Source organism: Crinia signifera, chromosome 1 (assembly GCF_055691185.1).
Source record: "Crinia signifera chromosome 1, ASM5569118v1, whole genome shotgun sequence".
NCBI lineage: Eukaryota > Metazoa > Chordata > Amphibia > Anura > Myobatrachidae > Crinia > Crinia signifera.
The window spans coordinates 424,997,409-425,016,172 of record NC_139217.1 but is presented as its reverse complement, the minus strand read 5'-3'; the positions used below and the strand labels follow the sequence as shown (position 1 = coordinate 425,016,172).

At 43.5% G+C, this 18,764-nt stretch overlaps 1 protein-coding gene across 2 annotated transcripts in view; it reads left to right on the top strand.

Moving 5' to 3' along the window:
• LOC146018927 (uncharacterized) overlaps positions 1-14,310 on the top strand; it is a 226,154-nt gene extending 211,844 nt beyond the window's left edge. For both annotated transcript variants that reach the window (XR_014450527.1, XM_083151905.1), the window contains exons 3-4: positions 4,367-4,467; positions 11,932-14,310. Coding sequence is in view for 1 of the 2 variants with exons in the window: in XM_083151905.1 (XP_083008031.1) it covers positions 4,367-4,465 (99 nt within the window). In the remaining variant the exon portion in view is untranslated. The remainder of the gene's footprint in view (positions 1-4,366; positions 4,468-11,931) is intronic.
• The last annotated feature ends 4,454 nt before the right edge of the window (positions 14,311-18,764 follow it).

The window sequence follows — 18,764 nt, the reverse complement described above, 5'->3', positions numbered from 1 at the left end:
CAATGGGACTGCCTTGGGTGACTGGCAGATCAGACTTCCAATAGGAAATCCTGCAGCCCATTGGTAAAAACCGCAACCGATTAAAAGAACCGGAAATGATAGAAATACGACCTTCTGGAAAATAGCTGATACTGTACATGGCAATAATGCCACAAAACTTTGAAACATATATATATATATATATATATATATATATATCTATATATCTATATAGATATATATATATATATATATATATATATATATATATATAGATAGATAGATAGATAGATAGATAGATAGATAGATAGATAGATAGATAGATAGATATATAGATAGATAGATTATTTCCAAATAAAATGTATTTCTATATGTTGTTTCTTGGCATTGCTTTTTTTTCTTTTGCTACTTTCAAGGGTTAAAAGTATATTCAGGGTTTATAAAAACATTTTTTTCCCCCGTGATGCCTTCCCTTAATCATATAAATTGGCCATAAGGGTTATTTCCTGATCTTGCACTGACCCATCGCCAAGTCTTGAAATGAATCTGCTAAAATGTCAGTCTGTAATAGAGATTGGAAACCAGGGTTAGCTTCCCTCTTCTGATAAGAGACATATCCACAATATCACAAGAGACATATACAGTATATATGTATTAGGGAAAACATCGACAGTCATTTTGAAAATGATCCAGATGAATTATGACAGTTTGTTAATTTTCAAGCGCATGCACACAGCTCTAAATTATATATTGCAGAGTCCTCTGCAGGCAGTATTTAATACCTGTGATTGATCCACTGAACTCTGCAGTCCATGGGGTCAAGGTATCAAATTGCCCTTTTTCTCAGCGCTAAGACATCCTGCTTAGTTCAGTAATGCAGGATTTCCTAATGCTAAAAAATGTAATACAATGATGTTGCCTCCGGCAATCTCTATCCTGCTTGTCCTGTGCATGCTTCCATGATGCATGCACAAGATCTCACAAAACTGCAAGACACTTGTGTGCAAGAAAGTGCCCATAAAGCTATGGTGAGGTACAGGGGCGGATTAAGCCTTCGGGGGCCCGGGTCATTTAGACAGGGGCGTCCCCCTCCCATTTTGTCATTACTTTTCGCAAACTGCATGGGACAATATTACACTTTTAAAATTCAGAGCAAAGGCAGTATAAACTATAATTTATATATATATATATATATATATATATATATATATATATATATAAACTCCCCAATAGTGGTATAGCGCCAAGAATATATCAATTGTCCACAAGTTCCATAATAGTCCAAATAATGAATAAAGTGACGTTTTTCCAATATTGTCTTTTATTCGTCTTTTTTCAATAGTAGTATAAGAAAAAGGGTCCAACGCGTTTCATCTTTACAAAGACTTCATCAGGGTAATAGTTTTACTGTCTACAAACATAAACAAAGTTTCAATATACAGAAAACGGAACAGGGGTTTATTCACATATGACCATTTGATTTAAAATTGCTTATGAATTAAGTCTTTAAAAGGTTGGAAAAATTATTTATTGAATAATAGAAGTGTGGTGGTGAAGAAGCTGGAAAATGAAAGGTGAGCTATTGAATAAGTGAATTAAGTAATTTATTTTTATTTTTATTATTATACCTTTTATAGTGTATCATACGTCGTGTGTTCCTAATGAGAAATTCAATGATCAAAAGACCGTATGTTCTTGGACCCTACAAGTGAGATACTTTTAATTAGTGACAAATAATTTTCTAGTGTTAATTAGTCCATATACTCTGAACAATACTTACCTAATAGTCCAGAATTGGAGTGTGTGTCTGACCACACTTAAGGAAGGCCAAATAGGCTAAAAATATCCATTATCAATAAAATGGAATTTATATATAAAAAACCTGTAAGTGAAAAAAATGTATTTATAAAAGTGAAAATGTTTCCATTATAGTTGGGAGTTATATTTTTATAGTTCATTGATCTTTACCTACCCTGCAGGGGTCTTTCTGCACCTTGATAAAGAGGCACACCGCCTCGAAACGTTGGGAACGTATCCAGTCTCCTGGTCATTATTTATCATTTGAGACGAGTGCCGCCGTGATCCAGCCCTAAATACCCTGAGCTCCTCTAAGGTCATTTACACACGGGGGGCACCGCATTCTCGGCACTCGGCACTCGCTGTTTAGATGATAATAACCTGGGTGCCATCCACGGGGGGAAAGTATGTAGCTTGCAGGATAGGCGGCACTCGTACCAGGATTTGGAATGAAAAACGACAGACACGCTAAGTGTGGTCAACGTTTCAATTCTTTAGTGTAGAATTTTCATCAGGAAAATTCTACACTAAAGAATTGAAACGTTGACCACACTTAGCGTGTCTGTCGTTTTTCATTCCAAATCCTGGTACGAGTGCCGCCTATCCTGCAAGCTATATATATATATATATATATATATATATATATATATATATATATATATATATATATAGGATTCCTTAGGTGGCACTCCTGGATACAATACTTTATGGGCACTTTCTTGCACACAAGTGCCCACCATCTGAGGATGGTGGGCATTAGTCCTACTGTCCATATGATGTAATGAGATCTTGCAGTTTTGTGAGATCTTGTGCATGCACAAGATCATGGACTGCAGTCCTTGACAAAAATATTGACTGTCAACCCTTTGATCCACTCCTGGCTGAGTGCTGAGAGGCAATAGATCTTAAGACAGTGATTAGTGGTAAGCTTGCATTATATATTGTTACAGGGAATATCAAAATCAATTCGTTATTATATAGCAAATAATAAATCAGACAAAAGTGAAAGTAGTGTTTTAAATGAACATATTTAGCCCAACATGCTAAATACAGACCAGTTGATGGGAAGCTTCCCTTCTAGATTCCAGCACCGACACAGTTACTGTACAAGTACTGTAGGTAGATGCTATAGATAGATGAAAGAGGGGACCCTTCAAGAAAGAAACGATATGAACAGTCCATTGATAAACTGATTACACCAAGGCTTGGTTCCAGCCTCCCTATGCTAATACAGAAGTAGCTGCCACCCCTTCCCTTCCCCACCACAATTTTTTTCATTCATATTCAGTTAAATTCTGTTACAGGCTCAGACCTCAGCTCCATTCTTATTGCCACTTACTGCCCTAGCAGTGCTGGCAACGGCAGCAGTGACATCAATCACAGCCTCGGTGGTGGAGCCAGCCGCGGCTTTCACAGGATCATCCCTGCCTCAGTGACTGAGCTCCATTCATATTACCACTTACCTTCCTAGAAGTGCTGGCAATGGCGCTAGTGCAGGGACGTGCAGTCAGGGGAGGCAGGGGAGGCAGTGCTTCCCCTGTCAATTTGTTTTAAAATAATACAAAGAATATACCTATGACACATATTCTGTGTCATAAGTATTTTCTTTATATTATTTTACTGGTTTGAATGAATTAACCTAGTTTGGGAGGCATCGATAAGCGTGCCTCCCAAACAGAACTGCAAGGGGACGAAGCGGGGGGCGGGGCTTGGGGCAGGGCTAAGCAGTGGGCTAAAAAGCCCATTAAAAATAACACTAAAAGCGGCACTTCTAGAAGTGCCTAATTGACAGGGGCTGCTATGATTGGACAGCAGATCCAGCTGCTGGCCAATCACAGCAGCCCCTGTCATGTAAGCTTCCGAAAGTGCCGCGTTTGCTCCCTTCTTCCCATGCTGTGACCTGTGCTGGCTCCCGGTTCCCTGCCTGTGTGGCTGCTGCTCCCCTCTCCCCTGCCCAGTGAGTATCATTTTGTTTTCAGGGGGGGGGGGGGAGGAGAGTCAAACGGGCGGGGATGGAGGTGGCAGCAGAGGATGGCTGCTGCGCGCGCCGGTGTCAGGTGCGTGGGGGGGGGGGTGTTACGGCGGGCGGGGACGGAGGATGCTGCCTGCTGCTGGAGGAGGGGGGCAGCGGGTGTTGGCGGCAGCCGGGGGGGGGGGGGGTTGCGGTGCGGTGGTGGCTGTGACAGTGCCTCTCCGTTCACAGCCACCACCGCACGTCACTGCGCTAGTGGCATCAATCACAGCATCGACAGCGGCACCAGTTGTGGCTCTCACAGGATTTCCCTTTTTTTTTTCCATCCCAGCCTCGGTGACAGCGGCTAACCCAGCAGGCACTGCTTCTCCCACAATTCCCGGGTGAGATCTCATGAGACCTTGCTCTGCCCCAACTCCAGCGGCACCAGGAAGCGCTTCAATCCCAGCCTAATCAGCCTATTGGTTAATGAGGTCCTGAGGGTTGGTTAGGCACTAGAGGGAGGGTTAACATGCCGACATTTCATCACTTTCTATGTTAATGAATGTCCTCATGGTCTATGTTGACATTATGACCATGTTGATAAATGTTAACATCATGACTATGAATGTTTTGTAGAGAATCCGGAAGAGGACATGGATGCTGCCCAGCTCCCCGTTTGTTTCTCAGCAATCTGGAATTCTTGGCAAGATATTTGGACATCTGTTTTCTGTGTAAAGGTACAGTAACACTACCTGTTGGGGCTGTTAGATTGCAGCGCTCAGCGCCTGTCTCCGCATACACTGCTTAGTGTGAGACTTACAGTCTTCCTTTTCCCCCTTGCAGCCAACGTAGTTAAGCGTCACCCTGAGTGACAGGTCGCTTAAGCGAATAGCAGGGCAGAGACCCCTGACCCTGCTGGCAGCGTTACTCTTTCCTGTGAGGAAGTCCCCGCGTTAGAGTGTGCCTCAGATCGTGTGTGACTCCGTCCATGCTGTTTGTAGCTCCACGTGCACCGGAGCGCATAGGAGCAAGCCCCCGCTGTAAACCCGTTACCAGCGTGACCTTTTGCACAGGGAGATCAGTCATCATTGGCAGCAGCGAGACTGGGAGAGATACCGCAGCGTAAACCAGCAGACTGTCATTTACCCTGCACGCGCCAAAACGCTACAGCTAAGTAACAACCAGAGACTGTCGTTACCAAATGTACAAGTTGTATTACTGCTTGAAGTTAACTCATGAAGTACTGTTGTAACCTACAAGCCTGCCACTTGAATAAACCCTTCAAACTGGTTATATCTTCTAAGTGTGAGGTCTAACAACCACACTGCACGTACTTATATACACTCTGCCAATAGGTTATGGGCCCAGCACGTCACGTGCGCGAAGATTATCCCCCTGAAGACAAAGTGCTAGCGCAGTACATAAAAGAACACAAAGGAATTATTTCTAAATTGCCATTTGTGGAAGAGTTAACGAGAATGCACAGTACAGGGCATAGCATGAACTTTCCAAAGCTCAAAGGCTCAGAGAATTACACTACATGGAAGTTCGCTATGGAAATGCAGCTTAAGAGGGAGAAGCTATGGAAAGTCACAATAGCCCCAGGAGAAAGTCCAAACCCAGAAGAGGTAGACAAGGCCATTGGCACAATAGGCCTGGCTGTGGAGCAGCATGTTTATTCTACTATCTGTGGGAAGGAGTCCGCTAAGGACATGTGGACAACTCTACAAGGTGCTTATGAAAATAAAGGCTTAATGAGAAGGATAAGTCTGAGACGCACACTGTATGGAACAAAATTGAATGCATGCAAGGACATGAACGATTATATTGATAAAATACTATCGATAGCTCAGCAATTGGCGTGTGTAGGAGCAAAAGTGGATGAGGAAGAAGTAGCAATGGTAATGCTGCAGAATTTGACAGAGGAATTTGACTTTCTGGTTGTCGCACTAGAGTCAAATGAGACCAAGCTTACAACTGAAGTTGTGAGAGCCAAACTACTACAGTTCCAAGAGAGAATCCACAAGGATGCCATAGCTGAAGGTTCTGCCTTAGTAGCAAAGGGTGCGAAACCCAAGAAATGCACATTCAAATGTTATGTGTGCCACAAAGTAGGGCACAAGGCTTCAGAATGCAGGCTGAAGAACACTAGTGGCATGCACAAGCGGCATGATAAAAAGAACGAGTCAGCACTGAATGTAACAGACAAGCCAAGGAGGGATCTCTGGTACATGGACTCGGGAGCCTCTAGACACTTCAGCTGCAACAAGGAGTGGTTCAATTCTTTAACACAGTGTAACCCCACAACAGTTACCGGGATTGGTGAAAAGATCCTTACTGCTTCAAGTGTTGGGACAATCACAGTGAGACTAAGAATTGAGGGACAGACAGTAGTCACAGATATCCAAGACGTCCTGTATGTACCAGAATTGGGAAGTAACCTCATCGCTATCAGCGTACTCGAGGCAAAAGGCTACAGAGTCCAGTTTGCAAAGGGCAAGTGCATGGTGCATAATGAAAGAGGGACTGTAATTGCTTCAGCAACCCGATGCAACCAACTATACGTCCTAGACACAGATGAATGTGTAGCTTTGGCAGCCTCTGCTGAAAATGAGTCCATGGAGCTCTGGCACAGACGTTTGGGACACTTAGGATATGATAATGTCCAGAAATTAGCTGATGGGATGGCAACAGGAATCACAGTGAAAGACACCGGAAGACCTGTGTGCGAGAGTTGCATAAAAGGCAAGCAGACCCGCAACCCATTTCCCAAGTCAGCAGGCAGAGCAGAAACACAACTAGCTCTGGTACACACAGATGTGTGCGGACCAATGGAAGAGGAGTCAACCAGTGGTTACAAATACTTCATGACTCTCATCGATGACGCCACAAGAATGACACACGTATACTTCATAAGGAAGAAAAGTGAGGTGGTCAAGAAAATTGTGGAGTACAAGAACCTAGTGGAGACTCAGACGGGCCTAAAGCTAAAGGTCCTGAGATCCGACAATGGGGGAGAGTACGAAAATGGAGAAGTAACCGACTTTCTAAAAAGGCATGGCATAAAGCATCAGCTGACGATGGCCTACACGCCTGAACAGAATGGCGTAAGTGAAAGGGCGAACAGAACAATCGTTGAAAGAGCACGAGCGATGGTGAACGATGCTGGCCTGGAGAAGAGTTTTTGGGCAGAAGCTGTATCTACTGCAGTATACCTGAAAAACAGAACACCTACAGTGGCCGTGAAGGGAAAAACCCCCTTAGAGGCCTGGTCTGGGAAGAAGCCAGACATCAGTCACCTCCGTGTCTTTGGGAGCAGAGCTTATGCACATATACCAAAAGAGAGAAGGAAGAAACTTGACCCAAAATCAAGACAGTGCATATTGCTAGGCTATTGTGAGGAGAGCAAAGGGTACAGGCTCTGGGATGCAGAGAACAGACGTCTCCTGAAATCAAGAGATGTGATATTTCAAGAAACAGCATCACCCACAAAAGCAAAAGAGCAAGAAAAGCAAGCACTAGTAGAGGTATGTGAAATAGAAAGCATACCTGCAACAGAAAATACTGAAGGAGGAAGCGAACCAACTAAAAGAGCTTCTGTAAGAAGAAACAAGGGCATACCAGCCAGAAGATATGAGGAAGAATATGCGAATATTGTTTTCAGTGAACCTCAGAGTATTCAAGAAGCGAAAGCGTGCAGTGATTGGGCGAAATGGAAATCTGCAATAGACACAGAGTTATCAGCACTGAGAGAGAACGATACTTGGACCATAGTAAATAGGCCAAGCAACCGCAAAACAGTCAAGAACAAGTGGGTCTTCTGCAAGAAGTTAAATTCAGACGGAGAAGTTGCCCGTTACAAAGCCCGTCTTGTTGCTAAGGGATACACACAGAGATCCGGAATTGACTATGGGGAGATATACTCACCTGTTGCGAGGTATAACACTCTCAGATTAGTAATTGCAGTCGCCACTTTACAAGACTTACTGCTATACCAATTAGACTTCGATTCAGCGTTTCTAAATGGAGAACTACTTGAAGAGATCTATATGGAATCACCAGATCATTATGATGAGAATGAACTTCAGACAGAGAAAGTGTGTCTTCTGAAGAAATCCATATATGGCCTAAAGCAGAGTGGTCGTTGCTGGTACATAAAATTGGACACAGTACTGCTTGAAATGAATTTTATTAGATCAGAGACTGACCACTGCCTTTATCACAAAACTCTGGGAGAAAAGTTGTTCATCATAGCAGTCTATGTGAATGATATACTTATAGCAGGTCACGAAGATCACATCACAAGTGTAAGAGATCAACTGAAACAGAGATTCAAGTTGAAAGACTTAGGTCCAGCCAATCATCTGTTGGGCATGAGGATTGTTCAAAACTTGCAAAAGGGAACAGTCACAGTCGACCAACAAACGTACATCGAGGCAACAATCTTGAAGTATGGGATGGCAGACTCCAAGTCAATGAATACACCAATTGACAAAAGCATCAAGATTACAAAAAGTATGTCACCAACCACACAAGAAGAAATAGAGGAAATGCAAGATGTTCCTTACAAGAACGTGGTTGGAAGTCTTATGTATGCAAGTATTGGAACTCGTCCAGACATCACTCATGCAGTCAGTCGGGTGAGCCAATTTGCAATAAATCCTGGAAGACAACACTGGATCGCAGTGAAGAGGATTCTGAGATACCTAAAAGGTACAAGTTCCTTGAAATTAAAATTCGCCAAGACAAGCAATTCAAATTTGAAAGTCTTCTGCGATGCCGACTGGGGAGCAGATGAAGATGATCGTCGTTCCCACACCGGTTACCTGTTCACACTGGCCGGAGCAGCAGTTAGTTGGGCGAGTAGAAAACAACCGACCGTTGCTCTCTCAACAACCGAGGCCGAATACATGGCTCTTACAGAGACATCAAAAGAAGCACTCTGGATCAAAGGGACTTTGTGTGAGTTAGGTCTACTTTATGAAGAAGAGACTATCAGTATCGCATGTGATAACAGGGGAGCAATAGATCTTTCCTGTACTACCAAGCACCATGGAAGGTCAAAGCACATCGCGATAAGACATCACTTCATCAGAGAACTAGTGGAGAACAAGTCCATCGATGTTGAATACATTGCAAGTGAACAGAATGTCGCTGACATGCTTACTAAAGGACTGTCGGGAAACTTGCTTACTAAGTTCGTGAAGGACTGTGGACTTGTCTAAGTTCAAAAATGTTGATTTGAAGTTTTTGATGTTCTGAATGTCTTTTTCTCTCTAACCATATTTTCGGTTACAGGTATTACAAAAGGACAAAGCATTGTATTGAGTTCTTTTATGTAGCCGAAGACAGCCTTAAGCGAGGGGGAGTGTTAGATTGCAGCGCTCAGCGCCTGTCTCCGCATACACTGCTTAGTGTGAGACTTACAGTCTTCCTTTTCCCCCTTGCAGCCAACGTAGTTAAGCGTCACCCTGAGTGACAGGTCGCTTAAGCGAATAGCAGGGCAGAGACCCCTGACCCTGCTGGCAGCGTTACTCTTTCCTGTGAGGAAGTCCCCGCGTTAGAGTGTGCCTCAGATCGTGTGTGACTCCGTCCATGCTGTTTGTAGCTCCACGTGCACCGGAGCGCATAGGAGCAAGCCCCCGCTGTAAACCCGTTACCAGCGTGACCTTTTGCACAGGGAGATCAGTCATCATTGGCAGCAGCGAGACTGGGAGAGATACCGCAGCGTAAACCAGCAGACTGTCATTTACCCTGCACGCGCCAAAACGCTACAGCTAAGTAACAACCAGAGACTGTCGTTACCAAATGTACAAGTTGTATTACTGCTTGAAGTTAACTCATGAAGTACTGTTGTAACCTACAAGCCTGCCACTTGAATAAACCCTTCAAACTGGTTATATCTTCTAAGTGTGAGGTCTAACAACCACACTGCACGTACTTATATACACTCTGCCAATAGGGGCAAGTCTGCTACTTTCAGTTGTGTTATCCATAATCCAGCTGCCACCAGATAATTGAGTTTGATCCTTATCGCTCTTTGTTATATAAATGCAGAAGAGCAAGTGGCTGCCTCTCCACCAGGAAGCAGCACACACACAGCATACAGTGTCTACTAGAACTGTCCTCACAATGCTTTGCTGATAAACATGATACAGATATAAGGATTGGAATTGAGAGGTGATTTGTGTGCTCTGACAGAATGACACTTTTAGGAATTGGAACTAACTAATAATAGTGAATACAGGTTGAGTTTCCCCTATCCGGATATCTGTTATCCAAACTGTGGACATCTGTAACTGGCACTACTGGTCAAAGGCCCAGATATGCCTAGCATTTTCCCTGACGTTTTCCTAGGAACTCCCACTATACAACCAGTTTCCTCCCCCCTTATGCCTACTTCCTTGTTAACTTGTTAACGGTTTGCAAATACAAAAGTAGTAGGGTTTCATTGCAGCAGGGCCTGCATAATATGGGCATACCTATGTGTATTTGATCCATAATCGGCGGCCATGCGATCAGGTCTGAAATAGCCCCTAGTTTAAATAAACACTATGGGGGAAATTTGGTAAGAAATCTCCAGGTTTTTTTTTAAAGCGGCAATCATTTTCACAGCAAAACCAGTTTGATTTTGCAGTGTAAATGATTGCCGCTTTAAAAAACTGGAGATTTCTTACCAAATCTCACTTTCTGAATCTCTCATCCTATTAAATCTCACCCTATGCCTCCTGCTAGAGTAGAGATAAATTCTAGATCTATTATATCAAACAACTGGTAGTTGCACAGAGGCATCAACTCCCCTGATATCCGGATGGCTGATGGACAATGTCTAGGTCGACAGTCAATTAATCGCCATCATATGGTTGTCATACATATGGAAATCATGGTCAAAAGGTCAAAACAAGCAATACAGATAGAATCGCCATCCGTCACCATCCGCAGGAAAGGGGCGCGCGCTGGATAAATCTATAATCACCAATGTCAGGGCCAGGAGTACACTGGCCCTGACAGATCGCTCTGCACATGGCACTGGCACATCTCTGTGTGCTGAGCGATCTAGCTGAATTGTTCTGAGCGATCTAGCATCGTTCAGAATGCTCAGCAAATCTCCCCGTGTGTAGGCCCCTTTCCACAATAATGTTGTTTGAAATAATATTATCTACTGATTTGTACTAGATAACATCTAGAGGGGCTATTTTGGTTCACTCCTTCTGGCAAATTCCTTCTTAGATGGACAAAACCATGTGCACTGCAGCAGGTGGGGCAGATGTTACTTGTGCAGAGAGAATTCGATTTTTGTGAGGTTTTATTTCAAAGTGAGATCTATATTTCAGTGTAAAAATAAAGCAGTCAGTATTTTCCCTTCACAGAAACAAAATAACTCACCCAAATGTAATTCTCTCTGCACATTTTACATCTGCCCCCCTGCAGCGCACATGGTTTTGTCGTTCTAAGAAGGAATTGTCAGAAGGAACCAGAATAAGGCCCCTAGTGTAGTTGTCTGGAAGTTCTTTGGCTCTTTATTCTATTGTCCCATTGTTTGCTTCTTTCCATGTTTGTGCCATGTTTACGACACACATAGGGGTAAATATCCTAAGATGGGAGTTCTATTGAAGATGGGATGTTGCACATAGAAACCGGATTCAACTTCTTCTTTCTTTAGTACCTTCTAGTACAGTGTTTTTCAACCACTGTGCGGTGGCACACTAGTGTGCCTTGAGCTGTTCTCAAGTGTGCCCCCAGATCTAGAGATGCTCAAACCAGTTTACAGCCACCACCAGTTCAAGTGTTATTTACTGGTCTCTTCTTTTCATGTAAAGGGCCAATGTATTTTATTTGTGTTACCTGTGGGGACCAGTGGGATTGTTTTTTATATGGGGGGCAATATGTTTGTTTTTTTCCTGTGGGGGCCAATGTGTTTTGCCCTGTGGGGAACTCATGGTGTGCCTTGGCAATTTTAAAATCTTATTTAGTGTGCTGCAAGGTAAAAAGGTTGAAAATCACTGTTCTAGTAGATAATAGATAGAATCTTGGTTGCTATGGGTAACATCCCATTTTCAATAAAATGGCCATCTTAGTAAATTTACCCCACATCATTGAATTTAACATGTTATACAGGTTTCTAAATGAATTACTGCAGAATACATGAACTGCGCTGTTCTCGTCAATGTTGCTTTGTATTTCTTCTGCCTTATGTGCAGCAGTGTTCACAGATGACATAGGAATACACTGAAGATGGAGAGGCCGCTGATGTGTCTGCCATGGTAAAACAGGAGGCGTGTGGAATCAATCAAGACAAAGTGGCTTCTTACCCTGATTTGAATTTGACAGAAGATTCCACATAGAGAAGCTTGGCCCTTGTGCCTTTATTCTTTGTCTCTGCATAAACTGCTGAATGTATTTGTTTTCCTTAGGGCTTAACCTATGTATCCCAGATGGCGATGTTTTCCCAGCACATATGGTGAAGCAGAGCGCATGTTCATAGGAGCATGATAGCTGTATTGTTGCATGAAAAAAGTGCAGTGATAGGGTCGCTGACACATGTCAACGGAACCGGCAGTCGAAATAAGGAAACTCAGGGCCATCGTCCATCTTATCTACATTGTAGCGTATCACGTCCTCATCTGCTTATACAAAACAACCATAGATCATTTCTCAATGAGCATTCAGCATGAGTCGATGCCCTATTGGAAATTGTTATACCTTTAGGGCATTGTGTCTCGTTAACAGTCCTATGATGTTATATACAGTATATAAGCAGGCCTTCTAAATAGACATCAAGGCAGAAATAATGACATAAATAAAAAAGTGGAACAGAATAGAAAACAGAAAGATGCCTTTGTTGCTATGGTTACAGCACCTCTATCGCTGACACTACTTTTCCTAATTTCCCCCCAAGTGCAGTGTGGGTGTAATACCCTTTCTCCTTATGTACAAAGGACACTCTTTGGTGCAAGGAATTGTTTTTAAAGGTCCACAACCTAATCTGTTTTGGCATAATAATCCATTTGTTTTAAGTGAGTGTGACAAGGGATTTACAATGATAGTAAAATAAAGGCAGAGTTTGTTTAAAAAAATAAAATAAAAGTTGTTTTAAAATGATCTTAAATTACAATATGGAAAAGAAACGCATTACAGGCACACTAAGGAAAAATGACAATTCAAAGGGAAGTAAACCACAACTAAACAGGTCCATCTGGGGGTGCTCTTAATGGACAGGGGTGTCAATGCATTTTTTTTAGTTTATTATCTTTCATTTAAAAGAACTTCTCAAAAATGTGTGTTTGTTTTAGCTAGAGTTACCACCCATCCGAGATTACTCCGGTAATTAAGACCGGCATTCGGAGTCCGGAGGGGTGGCATTCCCGGAATAGGGATGTCTAGCAATGACTAGGAGATGCCAGAAAACGTGGCTTTGATACACTTAAAGCCTTGCATTGGCCACATGGGTTAAATAAAATTAGTCAAGAGATAAATAGTAGGGAATGCACAGAGTAACCGTCGTAAAAACTTCACGAGATTTAGACTACCACGGTGGTCAGCCAATAAGTAGGCATTGGGGATGATTATGGTGGCTGAAAGATGTGAAAAGTTATTCAGAGGATATATTTAAATTAGGCATACGAAAAAGAAATATAAGAGGTCAATTGGAGGGAATAAAAATATGGTACCTGTGAATAAAATGTGGATAGTATAATGCTTGAAGCTCTCTTGCTTAGAGTTGTGAATCTGTGGAATTGCAGATAAATACACGCACTCTCCATAAGAGTCTTCCGTAGGCAGTTTGGGATGTGGCCAGTGGATTTCAGGTGATACTGGTCGTCTCTTCTCCACTGCCCAGTCTTCCATGTTCGGCACTCTGGGTCACTGGCGGATGACAACACACAGCTGTCCTATGCTGGGTCCACATTGGGGCCCAAGGTGCATTAGGTGAAGGTTCCACAATACCTCAAAGTGGCTGTCAACACATTTTGTGCAGCAAAGACACTCTCTCAAATTATCTTTCAAGTGGTCAATCCAGTGGTGGCCAAAGTAAACATGACCACAGCACAGATTTATTTTTTAAGAAGTGCAAGGGGAAGTGGCCTTCTTACCAGGAAATGGCCATCAACACTACTGCCATCAATGGTCGATGGGGATAGGGCAAAGGAACATCGATGATAGCATACTATGTGAGGTATGACCATCAATGGTTTTAACTATCCCTTTTATTTCACTGAATGGCCACAGATCCAATCAAAACCCGGGGTTATGGATGTTGGGGGCAGAGCTATGCTCTGTGTTCTGGCCCATTGGCTAAGGAAAAAAAATACTTCAGTTATGCTTTTGACCTCAATGGAGGGAAACCATCTGGTTCTACCCCATTGATGTCAAGACTATTCTACATCGGTCATAAACCATCGATGATTTCTTACCATACCTTCCATGCACACCATATTGCATAAAAACATCCGTCCTTAGAAGGAAAAAAATCAAAGGGTTATATCAGTATAAATATCCTTTATACTTATATGTTTGTGGAAAGGACTTACTGGACTGTGGGATAAAATAAAAGCTGTAATATAATCTGTACTTCAATAAAAAACCAACATTGTTTATTGAATATGGCTCTGGCTTCCAGTTCTTACAACTATACCCGTTTGTTTGCACTGAATTTCTTCACATCCCTGGATCTACAATGAGATTATTTCTTCACACACAGAAAACCACAAGAAGGGCATGAAGGGTGTTTGTCTAAGTATTTAAGTAGATCACTTATTAGAAACCTTATACCTTCCTGATTCATTCTTTACATGAAGATTCATTCATTGAAGACTTATGTTTAACAAGAAACATTTCAAAACATTAAGAAAACTCCAATTTCTCTACCAATTTGAAAATGCAGGGACGTAACTATGAGTGGATAAATGGTGCCATTGCCCGGGGGGACAGGGCCTTGCTTTGACTTCTTGGAACAGCTTTGACCCAATGGATGTAAAAGACATAGCAGAAATTACCTGAAGGCTGCATCCCACCACTTGTGGCCTGGACCTGCCTCAACTAAGCTGCTAATAGGGTGCATGGGCATAATTGGCCCTGCATTTGCAAAAATAGTTCAAAGCTCTCTGCAAACAGGCATTTTTCCTGAGCCACTAAAGGAAGCAATTGTTAGACCACTTCTTACAAAAACTAATTTACACCCTAACTGCCTGAGCAACTACAGACCGGTATCAAACATTTCTTTTCTAGGAAAGGTTAGTGAGAAAGTGGTAACAACTCAACTAAAAACCCACCTGTCAGCCCATGATATTTATGATCCATTCCAGTCAGGATTCAGGAGAAGACATAGCACTGAATCAGCCCTGGTCAGAGCCGGCCCTAGCCCAAATGACGCCCTAGGCAAGATTTTGGCTGGTGCCCCCTAGCACCACCACTAGTTCCGCCTCTGACCCTGCCCCCCTTTCCCAGCACCATCAACCCTCATCATAGCAGTCATCATTTTGGTGCTCCTACCCGCAATATTTTAAATAGAAACAGTGCACACATTCAAATCATGCCACACAGTAGTGCAACATTATTCACGTTATATTATGCAATGGTGTCCCTTATTCACACAGTAGTACCACTTTACCTTATATACATTACTCCTCACATTATTCACATTATACCCTTAGAAAAAAATCCTGAGAAAATATAATATATTAAGCACCTCCATGTCCACACTGCAACCCAGCACAAAGCAGTGTGAGCTGGGCAGAGGAGAAGAGCTGCTGCTGTTACTTAAGGGGAGGGGGGCCCCCACTGGGCCCTTCCATCAGACTTTGGCCTCGGTAATTTGTACCCTCTACCCCTTTCTCTCGGCACCCCTGATAATATCACACAGTAATGCCCCTTACACATGACACACATTATTAATGTCCTTATAACTATAATGCCCCTTAAACATTATGCCAACCTTTATTAATGCCCTTCATACACATAATGGCACACATACTGCCCCTTACACATATGTTGCACATTATTAATGCCCTTATACACATGACACACATAATGCCCCTTACACATATGTTGCACATTAGTAATGCCCTTATACACATGACACACATAATGCATGTTACACATATGTCGCACATTATTAATGCATTTATACATGACACACATAATGCCCCTTACACATAGGCCGAACACTATTGCACAACCAACCCAGCCGCAGACAGCACTCGCACAGCCGCTAACACTGTGACCTCTGCCTCTGCTTGGATACAGATGTTTCCTCATACATCTTAACTCAATAGGCCATGCAGCTCCTGGCCAGTTCTGCTAACGTTGGGTGCCTTTTTTGCTGAAAATTTGTCTTATTTGCATTATGTGTCCAGGACACTCAAGGAGCTTCCAATGATTAAAATGATATGCGGCATGACTATATTCTGTGTGCGACTGTGGCTGTACCTGCATACGGAATGCTATGTTACAGTGATTTCCATGAATACACCATTTTATATGCAGATACAGCCTCACTCACACACAGAATATAGGCATGCTGCATATCATTTTAACCAGCAGAAGCTCCTGATGCCCCTAGGTATTCCAAATGCCCTAGGGAATTGCCTAGTTTGCCTATGCCTAAGGCCGGCTCTGGCCCTGGTATGTGTTCCTAATGATCTTCTGATGGCAAGAGACAGAGGTGACTGCTCATTCTTATCCTTCTGGGTCTCTCAGCAGCTATTGATACCGTGGACCATGATATTCTAATTCAGCACCTGAAAAATTTCTGTGGGTTGGATGGCACAGTTCTTAGCTGGTTCAAATCATTTCTCACTGGTAGGTCACAGAGAGTTTCATGTGGAGTGTATTCATCATCACCAGTGCCACTTCTATGTGGTGTCCCACAGGGTTCCATATTATCTCCCATGCTTTTTGCTGTTTACATGCTACCACTGGGCCATGGCCTGGTTTACCACTGCTGTGCAGATGATACACAACTAGACCTGTCCTTTGCTCCAGGTACTGAGAACCCAATAACAACCCTATATGGCTGTCTACTGTAGCTGAGCTTAGGATAAACTATGGAATGGATGGCCTCATTTTTGCCGTAAGTAAAATATGATTGCTTTCAAATGTTCTAAATTCAGAGTTTTACCTCCACTATAACAGTAATATCATCCATTCTGCCAACCCAGACAAGCCTAGCCAAGCTTACCACACACTGATATTATATAACATGCACTGACAATGCAGCTACAAGGCGTGGCTGTACAATGAGGACAAAGATGAACTGTGTGAAAGGAGATTGCACAGCACAACAAACAAAATGGAGAGAACTTTATACATTTAAAAGTAGCTAGATATGAGACTTGGGGCGAGATTTACTAAAGGGAAAATGCCGTAAAACCCCCGTTTTACGGCATTTTCCTATGTATCAATAAACGTCCGCAGCGTTTTCGCTAGGCAGGGTATCGCCACCTCTGGGTGGCGATACCCTATAGAAGCCAATGGGCTTCTTTCGCCGCCCGCCGTACGCGCGCCCACCCCCTCCCGTCCTCCTGTGATGATGATCATCTCCTCCCCCTGGTGTGACAGCCGGCAGGACATCCGGCTTCAGGGGGGAGGAGGAGACACAGGGGGACGCTGGCAGCCGCCGGGAGGTGACGGAGACCCCCGCAGCCAACATCACAGGTATCGCGGGGGTCTCAGTCACCGCAACCCGATGCTGGCCGCATATGTTAGTACATATGCGGCAGCATCGCAGCGGCTGCCGTGCGAAGGGCGGCGATGTATGTTAATACATCCCGCCCTTGCTATTTATTAAGTTATAAACCAACAACAGCCCTGAGGGGTATGTTTCATTTGCTTAAGTCGACACATAAAATAGGTTGACATGGCCAAGGCCAAAGTGTAAGGAAGCATTAGTTTCACAATGGCTAGGTTGACAGTCAAAAAGTTTAACATCATTTTTTTTTTGTCCCGAATGTCGACATAGCCAATATGGACACTGTGTACCGTGTCCCCTCGCGTGGCTCCCTGTGCTCACCATGCTTCATAATACCGCCTGTCGGCACATGTCAGCTCAAGAAAAAAACTGAAAAACCCCATGTCGACCTTCTGACTGTTGACCTAGCCATTATCGACCTAATGCAAGTGTCGACCTTCCATTCATGACGATCTCAGCGAGAAGTCCGGTTGCCGAGTGCTCGCTCCTGGCCTTCCGAGCAGGGGGGTGGAGAGGGGTGTTGCGGCCTGATCAGGCCGTTACATGGGCGTTCCCATGAAAACACATGGCGTGCGTATGGAAATGCGGTTGTGACGTGCATGTGGGGGGCGGACAGCTGGCTTAACCGGATGTCAGCTGTCCGCCCATATCCCTGCTATTCTTCGCTCATATGTACGTGCATGGGCGAGCGCTTTCCACATCATTCAATGGCCGCTCACCATCGAATGATGGGGGAGGTTCCGGCAGGCATACGAATAAATGTTCACAAAAACCATCCATTCGCATGACGACCATCTGAATTCGGCATGCAAATGGGTGGTGCCGGAGATCCATTGCCTAGGCGGGGTTTGGAACATTCACCTTGGCCCGTGCACAGGTCTGAGCAAAGCGATCAGAATAAGGGCCTACAGTATGTCATGAGCCCACCTAAACCATGTCGACCTTAAGTGGTAGTCCGAATGCATGTTGACCTTTGCTCTGTCGACCTAACGACCGTATACCATCCTCGATTCCACTCAGAACGCCAAAGTATTCCGAACTGGAACTCGATACACTAGGAACCTCTAAATTTGGGTGTGTTCATATTCCAGGAAACCTGAGCTGAAAATCTCTACTAAAAAGTGACTTCATCCTTGTTATGTTAATAAGTTATTATGAAAACTTCAAATATCTCACAAATAATCTTGTAAATATATCTACATTATATGGAGCCTTATTCTGATCTGAGCTCAGTACAAATTTGTTCGGAAAATGGGCAAAACCATGTGCACTGCTGGTGGGGCAAATGTGGGTGGGGTGTGCTGAAACTGAAATCTAAATTGCAGAATATTAGGCCCATGGTGC